General features: G+C 41.1%; 1 protein-coding gene across 7 annotated transcripts in view; it reads right to left on the reverse strand.

The window, feature by feature from the left end:
* Positions 1-24552, reverse strand: part of ARID1B (AT-rich interaction domain 1B) — a 406097-nt gene that overhangs the window by 19681 nt on the left and 361864 nt on the right. For 3 of the 7 annotated variants that reach the window (XM_082404506.1, XM_082404503.1, XM_082404504.1), the window contains 5 exons: positions 21697-21842; positions 14770-14879; positions 13890-14048; positions 8044-8253; positions 4642-4846 (listed from right to left, as the gene is read on the reverse strand). In XM_082404506.1, the coding sequence (XP_082260632.1) occupies positions 4642-4846; positions 8044-8253; positions 13890-14048; positions 14770-14879; positions 21697-21842 (830 nt within the window). The remainder of the gene's footprint in view (positions 1-4641; positions 4847-8043; positions 8254-13889; positions 14049-14769; positions 14880-21696; positions 21843-24552) is intronic. The other 4 variants (XM_082404508.1, XM_082404505.1, XM_082404502.1 and 1 more) reach the window with 3 other exon arrangements.

Below are 24552 nucleotides of genomic sequence, written 5' to 3' on the forward strand. Positions count from 1 at the left end.
GTTTGGCGTTCTTTAATGTCAGTATCAGAGTTACAAGACTTGGCTTTAACTGTAATTACATTATAATAACAGAGCTCAGAACTGAGCAGATCTTTTAAAAACTTAAGTGGGATTCTTGCAAATAATTAACCCCACCTTAAAACATAATATTTTAAGGGCTCTTGCTTTATCATTGATCACAGTCTTTAGCATGTTAGGTGTTCAACAGATACTGGTTTCACTTATTAATTAAACAACCACTAATTGAATGAATAGAGTGTTTGCTATATTGTAGGCTGTTTTCCACAGCTGGATGCACCAAAGATGGAAAAAGACAAGAATCCCTGCCCCCATACAGTTTACAGTGACTACTTTCAGAACGGTAACCCTAACAAACAGAATTAATGGCTGCTTGTAAACAATAATATTGCATATATTATTATCCGTAGCCCCTCTCCTATGAAGTTCCAAAGGCTCCCCACAGCTACCACCACCCACACTTCAGAGGAAATGGGGTTGAACAAACCACTGGAGACTATGCAGTGTGCTACAAAGGCGTAAGAAACAGCAGTGAGCCTGTCGCTTCTCCTCAGAAAGCCTCCACTGAGCCCACACTGTGCTAGCGAGGCCAGGTCTGCCCGGTCCTGGGTCCTGGCCGTGTCGGGAATGAACACTGACGACTACGCTAGCCAACGGGGATCGTGTTCCCCAACATCTCCCCTGGGTGCCTAGGGCTGGAGTGACTCAGGGACGTTCTCACAGGCGCCAGGAAGACTAACTTCAAAAGTAGGTATCTTCTTAGATGTAGATACCTTAAAATAAAAACTTACCAACTCATGCTTACAAACCAAATTTTGGTAAAACCCTGGAAATGCATATTTAAAAAGGAGATATAATAAAAGAAGAAAGTAGAGTCTTTTACACAAGTATAAAGATAACCCTACACGTATGACTGCGCCGTAGAGCTGGCAGGAGAAGTAACTGGTTTCTTGAATCAAGAAGCAGATTGTACAGCAGCCTGTACATCTTCCCTGGAACACGGCTCACAAGGCTGTGATTTCAGAATGACCCTTATTTACAAGTATTCACATTTACAGCTAATAAGAAAAAAAAACAGGAAAAATTCTCCCCTCTTGCCAGTGTGTTTTCCTTTCCTTTTAGAAAAAAAAAAAAAAAAAAGAAGGCAGCCAGGAGGCTGGCTCTCCAGGATATCCCTACCTTGTGCCAGAAGTTACAGATGTATACTCGAAAGTAAACAATGCAAAGGTTACTGAAGGTTAAGTGCATCCACACACTTGAGACTGTACAGCCAGACTCCTAGCTGGGAAGATAATTTACACAGCATGAACCCGGTGCCCCAGTTCTGGCTGGGGTTACGGGAAGTAGGGTGGGGAGAAGAGCAATAGCTGATATGTCTCAGGTCTACAGTGGCCAGAGGTCACCCAGAGGGCACCTCTGTTTATAACCCGAGCCCCTTTCTCATTTATCTTCCACTGAGGATTCCCTAGTTGGATCCATGACAGGTTCTGTGACATCACCCGTCAGCTAATAATAGAAATGCAGTCAGCCACCTGCCAGCAAAGATGGATGGGTTTTTGGTTACAGACTTACTAATTGAAAGTGGAGCTTCCTGCCACCTCCCCCCGCTCCTCCCAGGCGGGTCCCCTCCCCTCCCCTCTCCCACTCTAGCTTACAGGAGGCCCAGGCCACCTGGGGAGGCGATTCCTGTGGCTGTTCATTAGAACGCCACAAACTTTTACAGTCTGTTATAACAAGAGCCCCACCGGCACCTCAGAGATGCAACCATACCCCCAAGTCCTTGCTCAGGTTTCATTCAGGAGCCTTCCTTTGGCTCACTGGCTCTAGTCCTCGGAAGACACAACCTGGATCTCTGGCATGAGAAACCACACAGCCACTCAACAGTGAAGATCCTGGTGCAGCCCCCAGGGCTAAGGGGCGATACCTCTCAGGGGCTGACAGGATTGAATTTCAGATCCGTATCAGCTGCATCAAATCAAAACTGGAATACAGAGGGATGACTTAGAATGCTAAGTCATTAGCACTTAGGATTTAAGTTGGTTCAGAATGACCATCTGAAAAAACCATCTAGAATGTTTCTTAGGAATCTTTTAGTTGTTTGCCTGGATGTACTGGTAAGGAATAAACTACAGTTATGTTCTTATGGGAAAAACCGACTTCGAAGAACAAAAACTTTGGTTGAAAATTAGTTTAAAAAAATTTTGTAGTATATGAGGCCCTGGCGTGGCAAATACCTGGGAATAATTTGTTTCCCTTCTCTGACAATAAAAATGTTTCAGAGGCATTTTCCTTAATGATAGGTCTGGAATCAAAGAGGCCACAATCCACAGATGCTGGAGGAAACGCCTGGCTTTTGGTTGAGAGGCTGATGCCACTCACTGCCCTACTGCCCAGTCCATGTGTCCGTCTCTCTCGCGGAGCGGCGTGCAGAACACGTGAGCCAAGCAGATTGGCCCCGTGCACCCTGCCCGATGCCTTCCAGGCCTTGCACCGGCTGAATGGCTAAACTCAGGAAGCTTTCCTCCCCTGCTTCCTGTTTCACAGGACTTGGGCTCCATTTGGACCACTAAGAAGAATGTATTATCAGAAGTGCATCTGCAATCCAAGCTCTTTTGTGCAGTTAAAGCGATAATGTTGCCATAAAAACGGTAGTTTAAAAAAAAAGGGGGGGAAAGGAAAGAGCTGACTGTTAGGAGAACAGGCCCTGTACTTTCTGAACTATCTATACCTCAGCAGGATTTCTTGTACTGAAGCTGATGCACACTGGGAGAGCTATTCTCCATACAGAAGTGCAGACCATTCAGTGACATGAGTTCTTTCCTGGCAAATAAAATATACCTTTAGATCTTTGCAGACATTGCCACTTTGGTCCCTACACCCCACCGGGTTTTTATTTTGGAAAAATGGTTTCAGAGCTGTTCATAGGCAGCTTGTTAATGTTGTGAGATTTTCGAAATTAGATTTCACAGTTTTTAAAGTACACCATAACTGGCAAAGGCTGTGAATCTTTAAGGGTGGGGGTTAGAGAGCAGGACTTCTCTATTTGTATTTAGAACCAACAGATCTATATCTAGGTATGCTCATTACAAGTGCACCTTGGGCCTAAAAAGTATTTATTTGAGATCTCTAAGTGGCCTTAGATATTAGCATCGCCATCCAGATATCAGCTAGAGGGAATAATTAAAGGAGAAACAACTCCTTTCTTTGGCTCACAGATACCACGTCCTATGTGTAAACAGTTTACCTATTGCAATGCTACTTTAAACACAGGTGTAGTAGGTACGTCTAGCTCTCTAATGCTAGAGCCAGATGTCTGGGATCAAAGGCCGGTTCTTCCACTCACTAGCAACAATGGGCCAGTCTGCTTAGATTATTTATTTATTTATTTATTGAATTTTATTTTATTTATTTTTTATACAGCAAGTTCTTATTAGTTATCTATTTCATACAAATTAGTGTATATCAGTCTGCTTAGATTTTATGTGCCTCAGTTTTCTCAGGGATTTTAGAACAGTATCTTTATCACAGGGCTAATATGAAGATTAAATGATAAAGCACTTAGAAGAGTGTCTGGCACACTGTAAGTGCTCAAGAAATACTGGCAATGAGCTATGATCATTTGACTGCAGAAAAGCCTCTGCTGGGGGAAGTGGCAGGTACAATCAGCCCCATCTTGTATGTAGGACAGTTTGACTAAGCGTGGACCGTCCCAGGGCTTGGACACGGCCAGAAACAGACAACAGAATGATCAAATTTAACTTGAGTGAGGTCACCACCCAGAACTAAGGATGATGCAAGTTTCTTCCCATCTCTAATATCGTATTTATCAGAATATAACGATTCAGTAATATCAAATTTGAAACACTAACAGGCAGAACAAAAGCTAGCGGGAGAGCTGAAAGAGTGGCAGGATCTCCAACAGTTGGGTGAAGAGATAGGAGAGAAGGCAGGTATCATCAATATGATTTTGCTTATGAGAATTTAAGTGAATCACCATTATTCCTAAGCAGTATTTTAAGATTCCTGACTTTGGGGTCAAAGTTAACTGGACTACTCTTTCTCAGAAATAGGGCTATATAGACCTTTATCATGACAGTTTGCTGAATTCCCTACAAGCAAAAACTTGCTTGGCAGGGGACATTAAAAACTAAGTCCAAATTCCATTTTGTTAACGTACAAATCGGACTGTCTCTGACAGAGGCAGAGCTGGTAGAAGCTGGCTGTTAAATCTGCAGGGCGGCGTTTCCAGTATTAGCACAGGTTATTGGGGAGACTTATTTTGACGGTTAGATGGAATATTTTAAAATAACTGTATAAGGAATAAAGGTATAAAACTCAGAATTCCAGAGTCTACTTTGACTAAAAAAGGTAAAGCAAAAGAACAGTGCCTTCAAAGTGCTGACCAGAAATGACAATACCCCAAATTTTATTCTTTCTTCCCTTAAGCACTGCCAACGGGGTCTAACTAAATAGACAAGACAGAACAGAACACCCCTGGCTCTCTAAGATCCCAGTTTGCTCTGCTTGCTTTACTCTGAGCGGCCTTCTTAGAGCCTGGGAGGGGCTCCATGGGGGCGGGGTCCCCGGCTCGCCCGCCGCTACCGCTGCAGCACCACCACTTACCAGGAGAGGGCGGCTGGAGCTTGGGCTGCTTCTTGGTGTCTCCCGTGCTGAAGACTTCCGGCGGGGGCTCCTCCCCTCGCTCAGTCTTGCACTCAAAGGCAAACAGGTACTGAATATACTGCTTTTTCAGGGAGCTCGCTGCACTGCTTGAAGTGCCAACATTTAGGTTGGTTGCCAGCTCACGCCACTTCTTGTTTTTATTAACCTGGCAAAAAAAAAAAAAAAAAAAAAAAAAAAGGCAGGATCATTGGTTTGCAGCAAAGTGGCTTGTTTAAAGCCAGGAGACAAAAAAAAGCACTTAATGTCTTGGTTTAGTTTTTTTTTCTTCACTTGCCTCTTTTAACTAATGCTCATTACTCCCACTCAGTAGTGCACAGACAGCATTTACAGTTATAAAACCATTAAGGAACCTGCTGATAGCTACATAAAAAGCATTGCTCGTGGAGATTCTTCTGCCTGGTGCGTCTTCTAATGCCTCACGCTCTTCCAGAGCTGGTGCCGTCCGGGCCCAGCAATTTACCTCAGAGCAAATGTACGCTTTCGCTCACACTCATCCCCATACCACCTCTTATCTTAAAAGAAAAAAAAAAAAAAAGGTGTCTAAAAACTAATATAATAACAGAACTATTTTGCAATTTAAGTGTTTGAGCCTTAATATGAAAAACAATATCTTCTTCCAACAGCCGCAAGCTTCCGGAAAGATGAGCCTATAATTTCGGTCCGCGCCCAGCCTCTCACGAGGCTTTCTTGTGGTGTTGGGTGAATAAGGCCCCAGCCAAATGACCCCAACCTAAAAGCCCGGCCGAAGCCAGCAGCCCTGTCTGAGCTGTGGAGCCACCAGGTCGCCGACGTGGCAGCACCTGTGGGCTTGGGAAAAGCCGCACAGGACTACCCGGTGTTCCCACTCACACTTCGGGTGGAGGGGACACAACTGCAAAAAGGGAAGAGAAAAAACGAAGGAACTCCTCAAACGTTATAAAAGGATTTGAGGAATTATTTTAACCTTTTGATTCGCACATGGGAACACAGCTACATGACGTCGACACACGAAGGAAACGTGAAGGCCTGCCAATACTTGGGGAATATTTTGCCTTTAGACGTTTCCTGTGTTAAGTAGCATAGGTTAAGGGGACGGTGAGTTTTAATGAAATGTGCAATTTTTGGATTCAGACTTTCTCACAAAGCTCTTCATGTCCATTTACTTAGTACTAAATGGTGCATGATAAACCACGGAATACTCTTGGGAATGCTTAATGCCATTTTTGTTACTTAACGCCAGGCTGCAACAAGCAGGCTTGCAATTGCTTCCCAAACAGTAAGCAGAGCGCTTACTGAATGCGCTTACTGAAGCAGAGCACCCTGAATGAGCTGATCTATCTGTGGCTGCAGCACCTATTCCAACCGCACCTGTTGGCCACCAGGTAGAGCGCAAGACAGGGTGTGAGCAACAACGCTGCCAAGGAGCTCCCCACTGTGAATCACGGCTACATTCAAGCAGCTTCATTAGCTAAGCCAGCAGAGTCCTGCTCACAGACCCAACCTGGGAGTACACACTACTGACAGAGTGAGGTGTCCAGACCATCCCTACGCTGCTGTGACGGGTGAAACCCGATTGTTTAGCGTCCTGGGGATTCTAAAAAAAGCTGTCAGGGGGTCTAGGTGTAATGAAAGAACGGTCAGGGGAGTCTATGCCCATAGGAGAAATGTCAGGGGTGTCTAGGTGCAGAGAGGAAAGGTCGGGGGGGGGGTCTATGCTCAGAGGGGAAAGGTCAGGGGTGTCCAGGTACAGAGGGGAAAGGTCAGAGGGTTTAAGTGCAGGAGAGAGGTGTGTATCCTGACCTCTCCCTTCACTGACCACCACTCACACCTGGTCTGCATCCTGTGATTCACCATCTGATCAGGCAGTCTGGAGTCAAGCTCTGATTGCTTCAGTTGTAGGCCTCAGGTCTCGGGTGGGAGGAGGCACCTCAGGGAGGGCTGAGGACAAAGGCCTCTCCTGCATCCCCAAGAGCTGTGTGGCACCGAGACCAGGGTGGGCCCTCAGTGATACCTGTGGATTAGATGACCTGCCTTTGGATAGTGAGGCCCTGCACCACCTGAGGCCCGAGCAGCTGCTTTCACTGATCTGGGTGGGAGCCCAGGTATTGACAGGTTTTAAATCCTCCCAGGTGATGCTAATGAACAGCTAGGTCTGAGAACTACAGGCAGATGAAAGGGCTTGCGTTTTGCAATCAGACAGACCTGGCCTCACCACCTAGCCTGAGAATCCCTGGGCCACAACATTGTACAGTCGGCCTTCCGTGTCCCTGGGTGATGCATTTGTGAATTCAGCCAACTTCAGATTCAAAGTATCAAAAAAAAAAAAAAAAAAAAGTCCAGAAAGTTCCAAAAATCAAAACTTGCATTCGTACCAGCCAACTATTTACATAGCATTACATTTTATTGGATATTATAAGTAATCTAGAGATGATTTAAAGTATACGGGAGGTTGTGTGTAGGTTATATAAACAAGGCACTCGAGCTCTGAGGATTGTGGTATTCGTCGGGGTCCTGGAACCAATCCCCCATGGATCCCAAGGGACGACTGTACTTCATCTTGTTACATCTCTTCTTCAGGGCTGATGACCTTGCATTTCATGGGTATTGAGAAAAAAAGGGACAAGAAAAAGCACAGTGCCCAGAACACAGTGGGCACTCACCCCGTAAGACACCTTCCCCCATTCTACTTCGGGACACGGACACATAAACCAGACCCAGTGCTAAGAACTGGGCTGAGACTAGGGCGAGGAAAGTGTGGCCTCTAGGGTACAAAACCGAAAGGGGAAGTGCAGAGGAGGCATCTGCACAACCCCAAAACGAGCGCCTCCTGGAATTCTGCACTCCGGGTGCCACTTGTGCCCATGCCAGTCCCAGCCCTGTGAAAAAGGGACAGCACTGGTCTTCTTGTCGCCCAGGTACAGTGGACGTGGTCTTAGAAGTATGACTTAGCTTTCTTGCTAAATTGCTCTGGATAGAGGGAAACAGTGAACTTGATTTATATCTAATCTAGACAATTTAGTCATTTGCAAAACATTTTTATTTTCTGTGAAATTCTGACAGATTCAGTAGAATTCTGGAGCTGTCAGGGACCTGAAAGCAAAATCTAGCCCAAATGTCTCATCTTACAGATGAGGATTGAGATCCATATAAATGACTGAGGTCACTCTGCGAGTGGGCAGCGGATCCAGGTCCCTGGCCCCAGCACTCTCCCCCTGCAGCACATGAACATGGATCCCAGTAAAGGCGACCTTCCCAGGGGCTTCGCTTTTTCTTTGTGAGAAAAAAATTCGAGTCTGTACATTCAAAGAAAGCTGCTGTAAGAGCTTATCTATAGCATCTCCTCATTCATTCATTCATTCTCACCTGTGCCAAACCTCCAATCTCTTTAACGCAGACATAGAGTCGGAACAGGTCCAAGGGCTTCTTGCCCACCGCAGGCAGACTTGAGACCGGGGAGCCTCTCTCCTCCATGAAGGTGAGGTATCGGTCTACCCACAGCTTTCTCTCTGGCTCATTCCCCAATTCATACACCTTTGTGATCTTTTCCCCAGTGGTGGTGGATGAGCTGGACTTCTAGAGCCCAGAAGGAGCATTTGGAGATGGGGCATGGGTGGGCAGAGGGAAAGGGAAGAAGGTGAGAAAAAAGTAATGAGCTACCAAATACAAGAAGAGAAGAAATTTAAAAACTACTGCTATCACACAACAATTAGGAATGAAGGCTACTAGTTCAGGCACAAAGTATACATTGTCTTAATTAAGAATTTACTTTGACTTTAAACAAAGGGCCCAAACTCCCCCTTTTATATACGTGAAAAACAAAAAGAAAGGAACAAAAACCTTTTTTACTTTATCGAAATAAGCGTTGAATCCCAGAAGGCAAGATTCCAATGACGCCTCGCGTCATTTTTAAAAACAATAGGGTGCTAGCTCATTGAATGATCACAGTGAATTTAAAATTTCACACGTAATGTTATAGAGCCCTAAAAAACTACATGGACTCCTACATTTCCTTGTCAAAATATGGATAGCCAATGTGTGTCTTCAGTAAAACTAAATCATATGGAGGAAGAGCAAACATGTGGTACTTGCTGAAAAATATAAGGTAGGTCACGTGTCACAGGACCCAGTGGTGTGTGGGCTCTACACTCGAGAGCTTTGTAAACTAATGGCCAGCTAACGCTCTGGCATTCGCTCATAACGACCTGCTTTCCCGACTTAAGATTTCTTGAACTTCTCTGCCAAGGTTAAGGGGCTGTTTAGTTATTTTAATACATTTCTTAAGCAACCATGTGTTAATCACAAAGACATGTGCTATTTCATACTCCCAGCATATCTATGGATAAATACACACGTTTACTTTCATGTGCCCATTTGGTTTATACTGATGCTCTAATTCTTGGTCTTTTATTTTTCTAACTATGTATTTGATTCTAAAATGTCAAAAGTTGCTGTTTCATAAAAAGCCCAACTGTATATTTTTCCTTTCTTTTATGTCTCTGTATTTGTAACAATATTTGTGCACTTGTAATATCTGCAATTCAGATTTCATAAAAAGCCCAACTGTATATTTTTCCTTTCTTTTATGTCTCTGTATTTGTAACAATATTTGTGCACTTGTAATATCTGCAACTCCGGGATTATTGTGCAAAACCACTTGCAAAGTCTCGATAAAGATTTCCTTGGAATAATAATATACTTCATTTAGTCATGTTTATTTACTAGGTTGTCATTTGCAGTGTACAGCTCTTATTTTAGATGGAGTTTTTCTTAACTCTTTTCCATTATATTTAGCTCAAGATAATTTTAAACATACTGCTGAAATGGGGGCAGTGGTGGTGGTAGGGCCTGAGAAAGGATGCTTGAGAATGAAACTAATCAAGCTGGTGAGTGGCAGAGGTCCCTCCAATTAACATGTAATTTTCCCAAGCTGTTCTGGCTAAAATTTTAAGCCTTCAGCTTTAGAATTATTGAAGCATAAAATCTTTACATAAAATATATAAAACTGGGTAATACAGTTGATGTAAATAAAAAAAGTAGAGTGGTAGGATAAAAAAAATAACGTGATCTTTTAGAATTTAAACTGATGCTGAAGCTAAAGGGCAAGTCACGTAAAAGTTACTGTAGATGAGAACATGAAGTGTGTATCCATGTTCCCATGCATGTCTGTAAACTCATGTACATACACGATTAGGGGACATACTCCATATCCAAATACGTTTTTAAAATTTATTTACCATATTCTCACACCCAAGGAATATCTGACTAGGAAAAGAAACTGTTCTAACACATTTTACACCACGTTCTCATACTGGGAACGTTTCAGAAACTTTGTCATCGTTAATGAGGTAGTTACCAACAGGAGGTTTCCAAATCATCATTTTGAAACTTTGTCTTTATTGGGAGGTATGCTGAAAACAATGGACCTGATCCTTTTTTTAAAAAAATAAAAATTTGAAAGAAGAACCAGAGGAAAAAACCATTATCACCTAAAATCAATTAAAACCACCACCATGAACCTCCCCCTTGCATTTCATCTGTGAAGAACTGAGAGGAGAAGTCCGAGATTCCATTTAAAAATAAGAGATATAAAATCAGTCGTTTCAGTTTACAATCACTTCTAGGTGCTCCGCCAACATCCCGAGTAAAAGATCCAGCTGCTGTTCCGGGCCAGGTCCTCTCTAAACCCAAACTGTGGAAGGGCTCCAGGAGAAAGTTAATCGTGACCCAAGCAGTGAGACTGTGAAGTGTTTGTTCCTATCTATGAAAGGAGTGGATTCTCGTAACCTGAAACCGGCCTAAAGTAATGATTTACTTAGCTTGACTATCCATATTTTAACTTTTCTTACCTTTCTTTGTTAAGTGAACTTAAGTTTAATTAACTTCTACATATCTCAATTTGTTCTCATAAAATTAGAAAACCTTCATGAAGATAACAGTTTTTAATAGAATTGTTTTACTTTTCGTAGTTTTTAGATCTTCAAAAATGCATTTTATGGTGCTATAATGTAAAAAAATGCATCTGTATGAAAAGAAAGTGGTCAAGCCTCAGTTTTGTTAGGTCCTAGAAGAGGCCTCCCCTGATGCCGGCTCCCTGGTCTGAATCATCATCGCAGGCTTTATTTGTCCTTGGTGGCACCTGGCCTCACAGTGCGTAAAGGCCTATGTTTTGCGCGGGATTAGCTGTCTGCCCTCCACTCTCCTGACTAGACTTTACGTTCCACGAGGCAGGAACTGCGTTGATCTTGAACCACCAACAGTGACAGCACACTGAAGGTACTCAGTACATTATTTGTTCTGAGTGAATACTCAAATGAACAAGGTCTGAAAAGTCTAGCACCATCCAAGTAAGAATTAACAGCTGATTAAAATATTCTATAAACAGGCTTTCAGTGTGTGAAGTGCTAAGTGAATGTGGACACAATCTAACAAGACTGAAAGCTGAGAAGGGATTGGTGGGCAAGTAACATCTCCATTCCCAGCTTCCAGGGCTGCACACTAACCCATTCCCAAAGTTAGTATTTGGGTGCCCAAATAGAGAAAAAGGACATTAAGAGAAACAAAAGCCCTAGGAAATAAAGACTATACACTTCATCACTGATCAGGCTGAAAACATACTTTTTTTGTTCAGAGACGTTAATTACGATGTGACCTTTGGATAAATGTCATTTACACTCTACCCACTGACAATGGGCAAAAAAACTAGCCCTGAAGAAAGCTGGTTAACTTTTTCAGGCCTCTAGCACCACCTCATATTGCTTTGGTGTTGTAAAAAATTGTATCCTACTGCATGAAACAGTCGTGGAGGCAAGAAAAAGAAATGGAGATAGCTGAAAAATTACAGCAAGACATTATTATGGTGCCACAAATGTTTTCCTTGCATATAACTTAATTAAGTCTATAAGTACACTTTTCCTCAAGTCTTTGAAGCAGATTTACATTTCAGCAGTCTTTACCATATGCCTGGTAATATGTGTATATGCATGTGTATGTGCAAATGTTTATTTTTATTTTAGAATGTTTTGTAACAAAACAGTGCTGGTCCATGGCACACTGTCAAAGCACAGAACATCTTTGCTATTTAGTCCATTTCAGGCCTGCTATTAGATAGGCTTTATTAGAAACACCGTTAGGAGCAATTTTAAGTACAAATTAAAGTTGTATCTCAGAAAGAGAAGTTAAATACTCTTCAATATATATCTGCAGTGATTTGATAGCAGAGATAATCTTAGGGTCCTTCATAACAATCTCCTTTAGTTCCTTTCTTGAATGAGCATCTCATTAGAGGGTGGTGCTGTTTTTTCAATACAGAGCAATCTCTAATACCTCCCACTACCTCAAACCACATCTTCTGCTGTTCCCTTGTTCTAAGACTGGAGGCAGAAGTTTGCTTGTAAATTCTTAAACAAAAAAATGGTTATGGTACAGGGAGAGATAATGTATGTAGAAGTATTAATGAAATCAACAATTCAGTTTTCTTTTTTCTCGTATTTAAGTAGAAAGGAGGGTTTTGATAATAGTTTCCTACAGGACTTATTGGATAGAGATAATGTGACTAGGAACTTGAAACAAATATCTCAATCATTCTTTATAATTCAGAAATCAGCAAGATGGAAATTTTAAACCTATAATATGGTCTATTAGTAGGCTTTAATAAATTATTATTCTTAATTATTATCTTAAGGTTTTAAAGATATTTTCAACCTCTGAAATCTTCCCCTCTGAGCCAATAAACAAAATGTTTTTGAAAAGTTATAGCTGGGGTTCTACCTGTTAACTTGAGAGTATCACTGGTTCAAAAACACTTTTTCTATGATTAAAACAAAACAAAACACCAGAGTAGATTATGGGACCGCCCCCCCCGCCCCCCAATGTTGGCTGCCTTCTGAGACTCAAAGCAAATAACACAAAGATATCAGAATTAAGGAGCTGCACTCTCTCTTTCATTAGTTCTACTTAATCCATATTAGAAGCATTTTTCATTTCATCTCGGTTGTTGAAAAAGCGAAACATATGTCTACAAAGGAGGTAACAGCGAATATTGCCCTTTCTTCCTCTGAAAAGGAAAATGCTGGTTATACTAGAGCTCCACATGAATTTTACAAACATTTACTGGAACTACCAAGTCTTCAAACCTTCAGCTCTATCTGTTTAAACCAGCGAATGGATAATTAATAGCAGCCTCCTTTTGGGGTTTTGACTAGATTGCCAGATTCTGCAGTTAGAGTCTTCTTCCCTCCAACTTGCTTTTCCTGAGCTGTGCTCTTCAATACATTGTCTTGCAAAAATTAGCGCATTAATTAAGCCTGCTTGGCAAGTAATTGCATGTTAAGATTTTTTTTTTTTAAGATCTTTTGATTCCTTATATGAATGTAAAATAAAGGTTACTACAGTGCCATTCTTCTTCTTTTTTAATGGCACAGAATTAATTTCTTTAGTAGGAAAATAAAGGCCTAGCTCTACAGACAGAAGAATATTAAGGCTAAAAAAATTCCCTTATATGCACATTTCCATTTTTGTTTTTTTAAATATCGTATGAAATCAACACTTAATTTCAAGATTATGAGCAGGCTTGTGCAAGATATAATTTTTCTATCTCAACTGATTCTAATGTAGGTACACATTAATCTAAGAGTAGCATTCCAAATATTCACATGCACTAACATTTCAACAGCTTTTCTGTTAATTTCTGACAAGTAGATTGAAACAAAGCCTGGCTGATGATATGCTAAACTGTGCCCAGAGTGTAATATTTATATTTTCAAGATAGGCAGTTTTGAAATAAGATGTTTCAGACACAATAGCCGATGAAAGATTTAGGCCAAAGGCCAAACTTATCATATACTCCATGGCTGCTATTAGTTCCCATGTAAATGGACAGTTAACTCATTTTAAAGATCTTCTATAAGCGCACAATGGATTAGACATTTAAACAAAGTCATTGTGTGAAGGAGTTTGGACCCAGTAACACAATCACATGCTTCGTATAGAGACGCTTCTTTATATCAGCGGTTTCATTACCAGCAATCAACTTACGTATGATGCATACAAACTTTACTCATTTTGTTACTACTATAAAGAAAACCCTTTCATGGATAAATTATGAAGAAAAAGTCTTATAAAACAAATAAATAAGCAAGCATTAAAATAGAATTAATTATCAAAAAACCCCAAAAAAACAAAAAAAAAAACAAAAAACCAGAGCCACTTACAGGGCTTGATGGAGTCTTTGGCCAGCCTGGGCTGCTAATGCTATCACTTTCATCTCCATGAAATGAGGAGATGCTAGCAGAGCTGGGGGACATTGGGGAAGGGACTGGCAGGTTGCCGGGGGTTGGGGGCTGAGAAATACCCTGAGAGCTGTAGCTATCCTGTGGTAGAGGAATAAAAAAAAAAAAAAATGACAAAGGTAGGGCAAACTTTATTTAAAATAACAAAAAGCACATCCAGTTTAACAGACTAATTTTTATATATAATAGATATATATATATAAAGACATGTACAAACAAACACACAAAACCACACACACATATAAAAGTATTAAAACAACATTCTTAATTAGTATAACTTGGTAAGTTTGCTGGATGCTGGATAAGACCACTAAGCCACCATGCTTACTTCAAGCTTACATGGGATGCTAAGCATGGGTTACCCCTTATGAAAGAAAGAAAGGAAAAAAAAAAAAAAAAAAAAAAGCTGTTCACCTTATTTATCAAATAAGGTAGGAAAGCAAAATATTAAGTATGTTGTTGTTGCTGAGGCGGCCAAAACAGGAAGCTATAAACTGAAGGCAGAGAAAATGGCTTCAAGTACCAACCAGGCAAGATCCCTTCCTTCTCCCCACCCCCGAAGCATTTCTCTGGGTGGGTCCTGTTCCTCCACCCCTCTCCCCCAGCCACGAGTTAAATGCCATAAGAACTAGTAACTTTCAGATCCACACCATGAGGGGGGCAGGGAAAGAAGACTGCAAACGTTTCGCACAAGATGGAGGCATGCGGAAGAGAAGAAACCAAATGAAAAAAAGTGAGGAGAGAGCCACACGGCAGCTGCAGCGAGCAGACCCCACACCGCGTGCAGGGGAGAGAGGAATACCTTCGACTTGCTCTCCGGCTGTGCAGTGCCTTCTTCTTTACCATCTGCTTTGAGAGGCAGGGGCAGTTTGGATTCACCAGGAGACATCATATCTGCAAGACCCATAGATGCTAATCGAAAACAGGAGAAAGAGTTTGGGATTATACATGTGATGTGTCAGGCTGTGCTCCCGCTAACACAAGCTACTGAGTGATGGGGCACCCGAATTTCCCTCCAAGGAAGGAAAGAAAAAAGGAGAAAGAAATTGTAACTCAGAGAATACTCATTTCTGAAATCTAAGTAGCATGACATTCTGGCAATCCTTTTTTATCTTAGGGGGAAAAAAAAGCAATCATTTACTCAAGACCTAAGCCACTGAAAGTCAACTTTTATCAATATTAGTTTTTCAAAATTATTACAGCTTTAATAGAGTAGGTGCAAGTAGAAATATGCCCAGTGTCTAAATTGCTCATGAGGGGTTCAAATGCTGGATATGTCTATTTTCACTGGTTGACTAGAGGATTTATTGCTTTCTTAACTTCCTAAATTCACATAATCCATAGTTTGTAAAATCATTTACCACTTTATATTGTTTCATTTGAAAATCGCACCTATTACATGTGGCCTAGGCTACAATAATGGAAGATGGTTGTAACAGATGGCTTCAAAAACAATAATCAAAAGTAATTTTTGAAGGAGAGGGTTTCTAATTATTTTGCAATGGGGCTGGTTTCCTTTCATTCTGGTGCAGTACATACATGGGTCAGTCCTCAGCCTCAGCTCAAATGCCCAGGTTAGACACGCGCACCAGCTCAGGGCAACCCTACGATCCCAGGCAAAACTCATTTTCTAGCTCCTGGCTCAGAAATTCAATCAAGTTCATTTAGGCTTTAGAATGAAAGGTTCACCAAAGAACAACGGATTTACAGGCATTTACTGCAAATACTACTAGTTATTTTCAAGTCAAGAATATGGATTTAGATTTCCTTTTAAAGGAAGAACAAGGCTACAGTAGGGAATCAGTGTAGATATCCAGGGAATAACAGCTGAATTTCTACAGAACCCCACTGTGCAAACCATCTGCACAGCACTGGGCTGTGAGTGTCACACCACACAGCTGTGTAAGGAGGCAGAGGGAGGAGAGGTGGAAGGAGAAAAGGGAGAGGGGAGAGAATCACGAGCCTTGTAAATGAGTGAAAAACCGAAAACATTCCCATTTCAAAATAAAATAAACCTTGAGGTTTTATGAACAGGACCCATTTTACATTCTGCAAATCAACGTGCTGGCCCAACCACAGCAGTGCACATGCAGCATAATGTGCAAAAAAAAAAAAAAAAAAAAAAAAAAAAGCTTAAAAAAAAGGCTCCACAGATTGCCCACTACAAAATGATTATTGCACATATTCATGTATTACTATGTTTTAGAAAATAATTAGTTTTAATTACAGCAGTGAGAGAGTGAGCAGGGCTCTGGCGAATTAGCTGGCAAGCTTTGTGGTGCTAATTTGCTAATATCGTTAGCATCACTGCAGGTTGAGACCAGAGGTCCTGCCAAAAAAGCCTACCCAGGCACGTGCCTGTGAGTTTACATCAGCACACTCAATGATGCGCTGAAATGCCTGTATTTTCCACGGGCACATTGGCTTGTTTTTCAAAGCCCATTCGCAGCCCAGTCAGCCCTTGAAGTCATCACCACACACACAAATCATAATTGGGATGTTTTTCTTTTTCTTTTTTTTTTTTCCAAATTACTTTCAATACTTAGACTTTAAGAACTGGAACAAAAAGCTTTTTCAAGTGATGCAGCTGCAGAGAAAAATCTATTGGGATCAGCTAAAAATGCTGTTATTTTTGTGAACGTGTGAAACCTCAAAAAAGCAGCTGAGAGATATTACACCAAGAAGACAGCCTCGTGCAAAGGAGTGGATTGCTTTCGTGCAGTTTTACCTCTTGCGTCTAGCGAGATAGGAATCAGTAAATCTATACATTAAGAAACCCCCTTTGTAGAAGAAGAGAAGGGGAAAGAAAGCAGGATGAGTACGGAAAGAGGGGCTTCTTTATGAAAGTCCACATGTCCTTGCCAGTTATTCCCCGAGTGGGTTCAAAGGGACGACAGCCACAATTCCAGAGAAAGCGGCAAAGCCATGGACACACAGCTTAAGTCCTGCTCCTCCTAAGGTTGTAACAGATAGTTTGGCAGCATTTATAATAAATTATGCCTGAATATTATTTTTGAAAAATAGTAATTTCTTTCTAATTCCTTCTTCATGCATTAAATGTGTTAATGTACATAAAAGGCGATTTTTTTAGCATAAAGAACTAGGCCAATATTGTATTATGATAATTAATGACAATTCACAGTGATTTAAAAATCACACTTAGATAAATATAAGCATGTATATTGGTTTGAAATTCCCCAAACTTCTTCATTTTCTATTATATATTTTAAAATGGGCATTCAGGGTATGCAAACATATTTCGAAAATTACATTGCTGGGACTTCCCTGGTGGTGCAGTGGTTAAGAATCCGTCCGCCAATGCAGGGAACACGGGTTCGAGTCCTGGTCTGGGAAGATCCCACATGCTGCGGGAACAACTAAGCCCCTGCACCACAGCTACTGAGCCTGCGCTCTAGAGCCCGTGTACCACAACTACTGAAGCCCGCGTGCCTAAAGCCCGTGCTCCGCAACAAGAGAAGCCACCGCAATGAGAAGCCCGCGCACTGCAACGAAGAGTAGCCCCTGCTTGCTGCAACTAGAGAAAGCCTGCGTGCAGCAACGAAGACCCAACACAGCCAAAAATAAACAAACAAATAAATAAATAAAATTTAAAAATTACAATGCTATATTATTTTGAGAGATAAATAAGGATAGAATATAGACTAATAGCTTTACTTAGTACTCCTGCCTTACGATGTAAGTTTTATTTTACTAAACGGATCATAAGGTCTTTCCTTACTGTGGCTTTTACTATTCCTTTTGTTAAAATGCTTATTTTTGACTTCTTACCAGAATTCTCAGTGAATACTGCAAAGAGCCATATGCTTCCCAGGGCACTGTTACTCCAGGGGCACTATTTTTTTCTTCTTTCCCAGAAGAGAAAGACCACCAATATTATAAGGATTTATTAAATCACGTCACTGTTATTCCTCCTCTTGACATCAGTAATCCAGCATGTAAAGTTCAGACATAAAAAGGGGCAGTAAAGAACCTCTGACTGCAGAAAGTGCTGTGTGAGTACTGCAAATACATTTCAAGTAGTAGCCTCTGGCTTTACCATTGGAATTTAGAGCTGAATGACTTCTTGGAATAAGTGTGGGTCAAGGTCCTAAGGCAGTTATTCCACCTGGATTTAATATATTCAAAAAGAACATAAAGAACATATGGTGCAAGTAAAACGGATCTTAAACGTCCATTCCTACTCTCCCAGCTACCTTTACTTAGTCTCCCTGCAAGGCTGCAAAATCATTCCCAGAAGATGGTAAAATAGGACCGGAAACACACAAACAGATCTTTTCTGTTCATGGTAAATAATATACCATACTCTGTAAAATATTTTATTCCTTGTTTTTGAAAACACAAAGGGTCTATCTACGTGTATACATTTGTAGATAGTCACGACTATTTTTATATGTGGCAAATATATAAAGAATACTCTTAACACATACAAAGGGTATGAGAAAAGTTCAGGAGAAACACTTGTCTCTGGCTGGATCAGCAAAGCCTTGAAAGAATCCCCCGAAATTTCCCTATGCTGACATACCTCCAAGGGGACAGTGCCTTGCCACAGTGGCATATGGCTGCTCATTTACTATCTGTAAGTTATTCAGATGGAAATGCCCTATACTGTGTACAGTGACTTCTGGTGAGGCAAACTTAGAATCACAGATGGTAGATATATTTTCTATCATTTAGATATCTTCTTGAAGGTGACAGTTTACATGCAGATAAGTATACAACTAATGAATATTATAAAACGAAACATAAATAAGTACAATGTAACAACACAAGTATTATATAAGGGTATATTTAACGAGGTTATACATAATTTATAATTTTTCCCATAGGAATACATAATTCTAATCTTTTAGTCCAACTACATATTTTACAAAAGCTTCTTTAGAGGGAAACAATCCCCACTGCTCACCATCCCACTTCTCCCCACATCTGAAGTGAAGAAAGAGGTGCCACCTTCACAGTCACACTGACTCCATTTAAATAATTACTTGCTCACTGAGGCTTGTAACAACTTGTCACTACACAGGAGGACTGGTTTTGGCCCTGCACACTGTCTACAGCACAACTGTCTGAACTCAGCAAAGGGGATGCTGGAATGCCGGCTACACAAAGCTGCTAACTGAGGTGCACAAAACCCCACTGGCCATCACTTGTATCATCTGCACCTTCTCCAAAAGTGTCCTTTGTTGGAGAAAATGCTTTGCTGTTGTCACCGGTAATTTATCTCCATGGGCCCAAACCAAGTAATCTGAGGTGGTGAGGATCCAAGCCATCTCTGGCCCATCTCTAGAAAAGTCAAGTGCACATTTTCAGACCAACACTCCTATCAGGAGCCACGCTGTCACATTCTGGGTTCCTTTGTCATTCCTGTTTCCCTCAGAGATTGTAACACAGTTATAGCAGATTCACATGTATCTATCAATAGAGACACAGTAAATGCTAAATCATCAATATTCCTTGGATATGCTGGATGATTACTTTCTATCAGGTAGCATTTGACTTAATAAAGTTGGAATCAAATCACATAAATGCGTAGAGGAAAATTTGATAAATGTTTAAATTATTAAAAATTCAATACTTCAAAACGCACAATGCAATAAAAAAAAAAGTATACTACTAGTAGCCCATACAAAAGACTGTGAGGATAAATGGCCTTTCATTGAACATTTCCTCTGTATGAAATAACAAATAGCTGAATTATCTGAATAATAATAATAAAAAGAAACCCTCTCTGTGAATCTCCATTAAATTGGTTATTCCTCAGGAATACATAAATCTTCTTAGGCAGGGCATCTATTTGTTGTTGGTTATTTTTTGTGGCTCTGGGGTCCAAAGGGAAAAAAGGGAAAAATGAGTATTTCTAATAGTGGGTGAAAATTTATTGTGTAGTTTCAATGCTCTGAAGTAATTTTATTTCAGCAAGCCAGACAAAACACATAATGTCATAACCCAAATACACCATTACCTCGGACAGTGCTGGGAAGGGAAAGGGAAGCTTCTAGCTAATAGTTCAAGCTTTTTATCTTTCATTTCAAATGTAAAAACATCCACCTCGGGGCTTCCCTGGTGGCGCAGTGGTTGAGAATCTGCCTGCCAATGCAGAGGACGCGGGTTCAAGTCCTGGTGTGGGAGGATCCCACATGCTGCAGAGCAACTAAGCCCGTGTGCCCCAGCTGCTGAGCCTGCACTCTAGAGCCCGCAAGCCACAACTGCTGAGCAAGTGAGCCACAACTGCTGGGCCCGTGTGCCACAACTGCTGAGGCCCGCGTGCCTGGAGCCCGTGCTCCGCAACAGGGTTGGGATGGGGGGGGGGGGGCACTGCAGTGAGAAGCCCGCGCACTGCAGCTGGGAGTGGTCCCCGCTCGTTGCAGCTGGAGAAGCCCGCCCGCAGCAACGAAGACCCAATGCAGCCAAAAATAAATAAAATAAATAAATTTAAAACAACAAAAACAAAAACATCTACCTGCTGGGATGAATGCCTGTTTAACATCAGGAAGGGCTGTTGGATTTATTTATTTAAAAAGCTTCATTTTCACCAGTAGTTTCTATTTTTTCCTCTTCTATAAACTTTTAAAGAGAAGTAATCAGGGAATGGCACTATTAAATTAGACCCTAGAAACCAACAACCCTAGAAGCTCAGATGGGATGCAAGCCCAGCCTCTAGCTGTCTGTCCTTCCTGACAAAGAAACAACAGCTCCTGGGGCGTCTTTCAAAGATGGAGAGGTCAGAAAGGCAGCGAAAGGCAGAGGAAATGAAAAAAGGTAATAAGAAGGAGCCCAGCCTCTGACTCCACAGTGTTTTTCTAACACATCATAAAGCACTGCAGGACGCACAGCTGGCTATGCAAAGCTCTGTAGTAACTAAAGGAGGGAATCCTACCCAAAACGTCGGTGCCAGAAAAAGTTAACAGGTCAGGTGAAATACGTCATCGTTTTCTCATTTAAAGAGCAGTGCTCACCATCACTAGATAGGGGGCTTGTAAAGGGGTTCAGGACCTTGGGGGCCTAAGAACGTGGAACATTCGCACAGTTTTAGACATTTTTGTTATTTCCACAAACTGACAGCATACTCTTACTCCACTAATCAGATGGGATTTGGTTAAGAATGCAACTGTTGAGATCATAAAGTGTGCTGAAAAAATTAAACATCATGAAAAATTTAAAACAATTCATTTAAAAATGTATAATTTCTCAACAGAGACAGTCTATAAATAGCACCTATAAAAACAACTATTTTCATGTGTAAATTTAAAGGTGAGTTTCCCTAAATGAAAAAAAACTATTTCAAACACCCCCTTGTCCTGCCCTTCAATCATTTCCTCTGAAACATGAATTTTAAATGTTTATCTCTACCACTGTCAAATGGAGACTACAGACTTTGTCATGGAATCTTCCAATACTCCTAATAACGCCCAAAGACAAAAAGAGCTTAGTGTATATACTTTGCAAGCCATCTCCAATGACACTTGAAATATGTCCACGTGTTACACAAACACAGAATGAATAAAAATAATTTACATAAAATGTAATGTAATCCTCAAGTCTTAATAGATTGAGCAAGTATCCAAGCAGCAGAGAAGTAGTATGTTCCCCCTTTTCACCAAATGATCCGACTGCTTGGGTTGCTTTTATGCTCTCAGGGGTACCAGCCTACGAGGAGAAGAGGGAAGGGGGAGGGCAGCCCTCAGAGGCACAGAGCTGCCAAGGTTACCTGTCGAGCTGTTCACCATGTTGGGCGTCAGGCTGTAGGGGGGCGCTTGGGTGTTCATCAGCCCAGAGCTGTTGTTCATGGGCTGGCTGTAGGGAGAGCTGGAAGCCACGAGTCCACTCTGATTCATGCCGGGAAAGCCGCCTTGCCTATATGAAGAGAAAGCACATGCATACGTATCCTGACCACGCACAGTAGCAGCAGTTTACCCCGGCGGTCATTTCTCATAATGGCAGTCATTTATGCAAGGGGTGGGGCCATTATTGTTCTTGTTCCCTTAAAATAATTTATTTCTTGGACCGGGAGGCTGAACTCTACCGCTAAGTAATTATTTAATACACTATGTAAAAATTCCAAACAATGTAAGTTCCACAGATAACCATGTCCGGTGTTCCAGGTTATAATTTATATAGAGGAATATAAGCAGGAAAAGGGGAACTTGAAATAAGAACAGGAATTACAAAAGCAAGCAAAATTAATTTCTAACATTTAAAAAGATTTGACTCTTTATTAACACTACTTAATAGCCTCGCATCGAAAACCAAAAGTCGAGAAACAAAAAACGAATGGGCAGTGTGAAAATGTTGTTTAAAAACATTTTTCTTTGACCTAACTTTTCTGATATAATGAATACTGGAGAAAGCATTTCCAAAGCTCCCTTCAACATTCTGCGATTAGGTACTATTAAAAACACATCAATTTTCCTATATTAAAATTACACGGTAAACATCAGACTTCCACTTCTTTTGTAGGACGTCTCCTGTGACAGGAGACAGGGGAGCTTTTAGACTGGCTGTACGTGTCCCAGTAGGCTCCCAGGCACCCCTCCCCCACTGCTGTGCAGACTCATTTTTCTGGTGACTTAGTTTTGTTAGTTTTGTGCCTACGCTCTGCTCTGGGAAAGACAAACTTCTCTTCACTCTTGCAAAGAGGAAAAGGGTATTCTTTGATCTGAAGGAGACAACTGTCACATAATGTCATGTCTCTAACGGCTGGAATGAGACAGGGAAAGGTGGGGAGAAGAGGTTTAATTGTCCCAGGAAAATTACAATGCAAAAAGAAAGATGATGGCAATGTGGCAAAATCTTGAAAAGACTCCACTGTTGTAGTCAAGCTTTTCTTATGTAAATAGTATACATTTAAAAACTTATCAAAGTTTTGGCGACTAACGTTCACTCTTAGGAGTAGAGCTGATAGGAGAGGTAAAAATCCCCAGACACGTTGTTTATCTGTTCCAAACTAATTATAATTACAACCGCTCCACCTCCATTAAACTGTCATTTGGTGACTCTTAATGCATAATAGTAAAAAAAAATTTTAAGAGATTCTTTAAGAAATTAACATAAGTCATTAAAAAAATACTATTCTTTTTGTGTAGCTATTTTCAGTGGATTTAACTTTCTGCTTGGTAGAAGTTCAAACATGGTCTATCTGAAAATTCAAAGTAGCAAAGATTTGAGTGGTCTTTTCTTTCTTTTAAATATTTTACCAACCATTCAGAGAAGTTCTGTACAAACTAACACTTATGACGGTTTGGAAAGAATGTCCCAGAAGTCTGAGAGGCTACTGTTGTGAGTGAAGCTCTGGGAGGGAGGGAGTCTTACTTCTGCCCTGAACCACAGCTCACCTACCCCCCCTTCGAATAACTAACGCTGGTGGGACTAGACGGCAGTTCATTAGGGTGTGCCCAAGATCACCCAATGGCTTCCGATTAACCCCTAGGTCATCAAATACTTATAATACGCTGCCCAGCAGCTATGAACATACCCCTATATGGTTAGGGTCTTAAACATCAGCAGTGTAGACTGTTGGCATTGACTTCACTATCTTAGGTTCTCTTCTGAGGTGTTTCATTCAAAAAGACGATTTAGCATGCGTGTAACTGTTTCAAAGGAAAACAAGTAGCACCTGTGGGGACTGTCCTCTTAATTTCTTAGCTGATAAATCACCTGAAGAGCATCCTTAACTTATGAACAGGCTGTGTCTCGTGGAGACCACTTCCAAGCCAGTGATTGCTCTGACCTGTCCTTCAAGATCCAGCCTCATGGGCAGCCTCCTCTATGGAGGCCGCCCTTATTCTCCGACCTGGAAGCTCTGCCTTCTCCAGACTCTGTGCCTATATAGCTTTTTATAGCTTTATAGCTTCTGCATTTTCCTTTCTATATTAAAATAATTTGTGATCATGTTTTGGCTCTTATAGGTGTATATGCCTCCTGAGAAGTACAAATGAGCACATCACAGCTACTAAAAAGTCTTTGTTAAGTGAATGAATTGATAGAGAACATTATCATTGTGCATAGGCATTTTGAAAGATGGCCCCCTTTTCAAACTTCCACCAAATTCAGTGTCACGTGTGGTGAAACTAACGTGTATATAAAACTAACAGTTCCTTAAGCACACTTGTTTATAACTAAGGTGGAAAAAGAGAATCAGAGTATAAAATCCATCAGGCAGATGGTTCAATTAAGTAAACTCAAAGGCCCAACTCTAATCTATTATTTCTCCCCCAAGTCTGCACAGTTCATCTTCAATCACCGTAAGACGATGAAAGTGCACATCACAGAGGTTTTAAAAAATATACTTAAAATAACAAAAAGTTAAAGATTTAAAGGTCCATGTGGTGGATGTCAGTTGCTGGTTACAACGTTCCTCAATTAAACTATGCCTATAGTTTTAAGAGTCTGGTTGAAAAGCCAGGGCTCTGGACTCTGTCACTAGTGACACCTTCCACTGTCACTGGGATCCAGGGGGAAAATCACTTTGGCTCTCTTAGCCTCAGTTTTTACATCTGAACATGGAGGAACTGATAATGATAATAACATCAATAACTTATCAAGTACTTACAAATATGCGTGGCAT

The sequence above is a fragment of the Balaenoptera borealis genome, assembly GCF_965194805.1.
Source record: "Balaenoptera borealis genome assembly, chromosome: 9".
Taxonomy (NCBI): domain Eukaryota; kingdom Metazoa; phylum Chordata; class Mammalia; order Artiodactyla; family Balaenopteridae; genus Balaenoptera; species Balaenoptera borealis.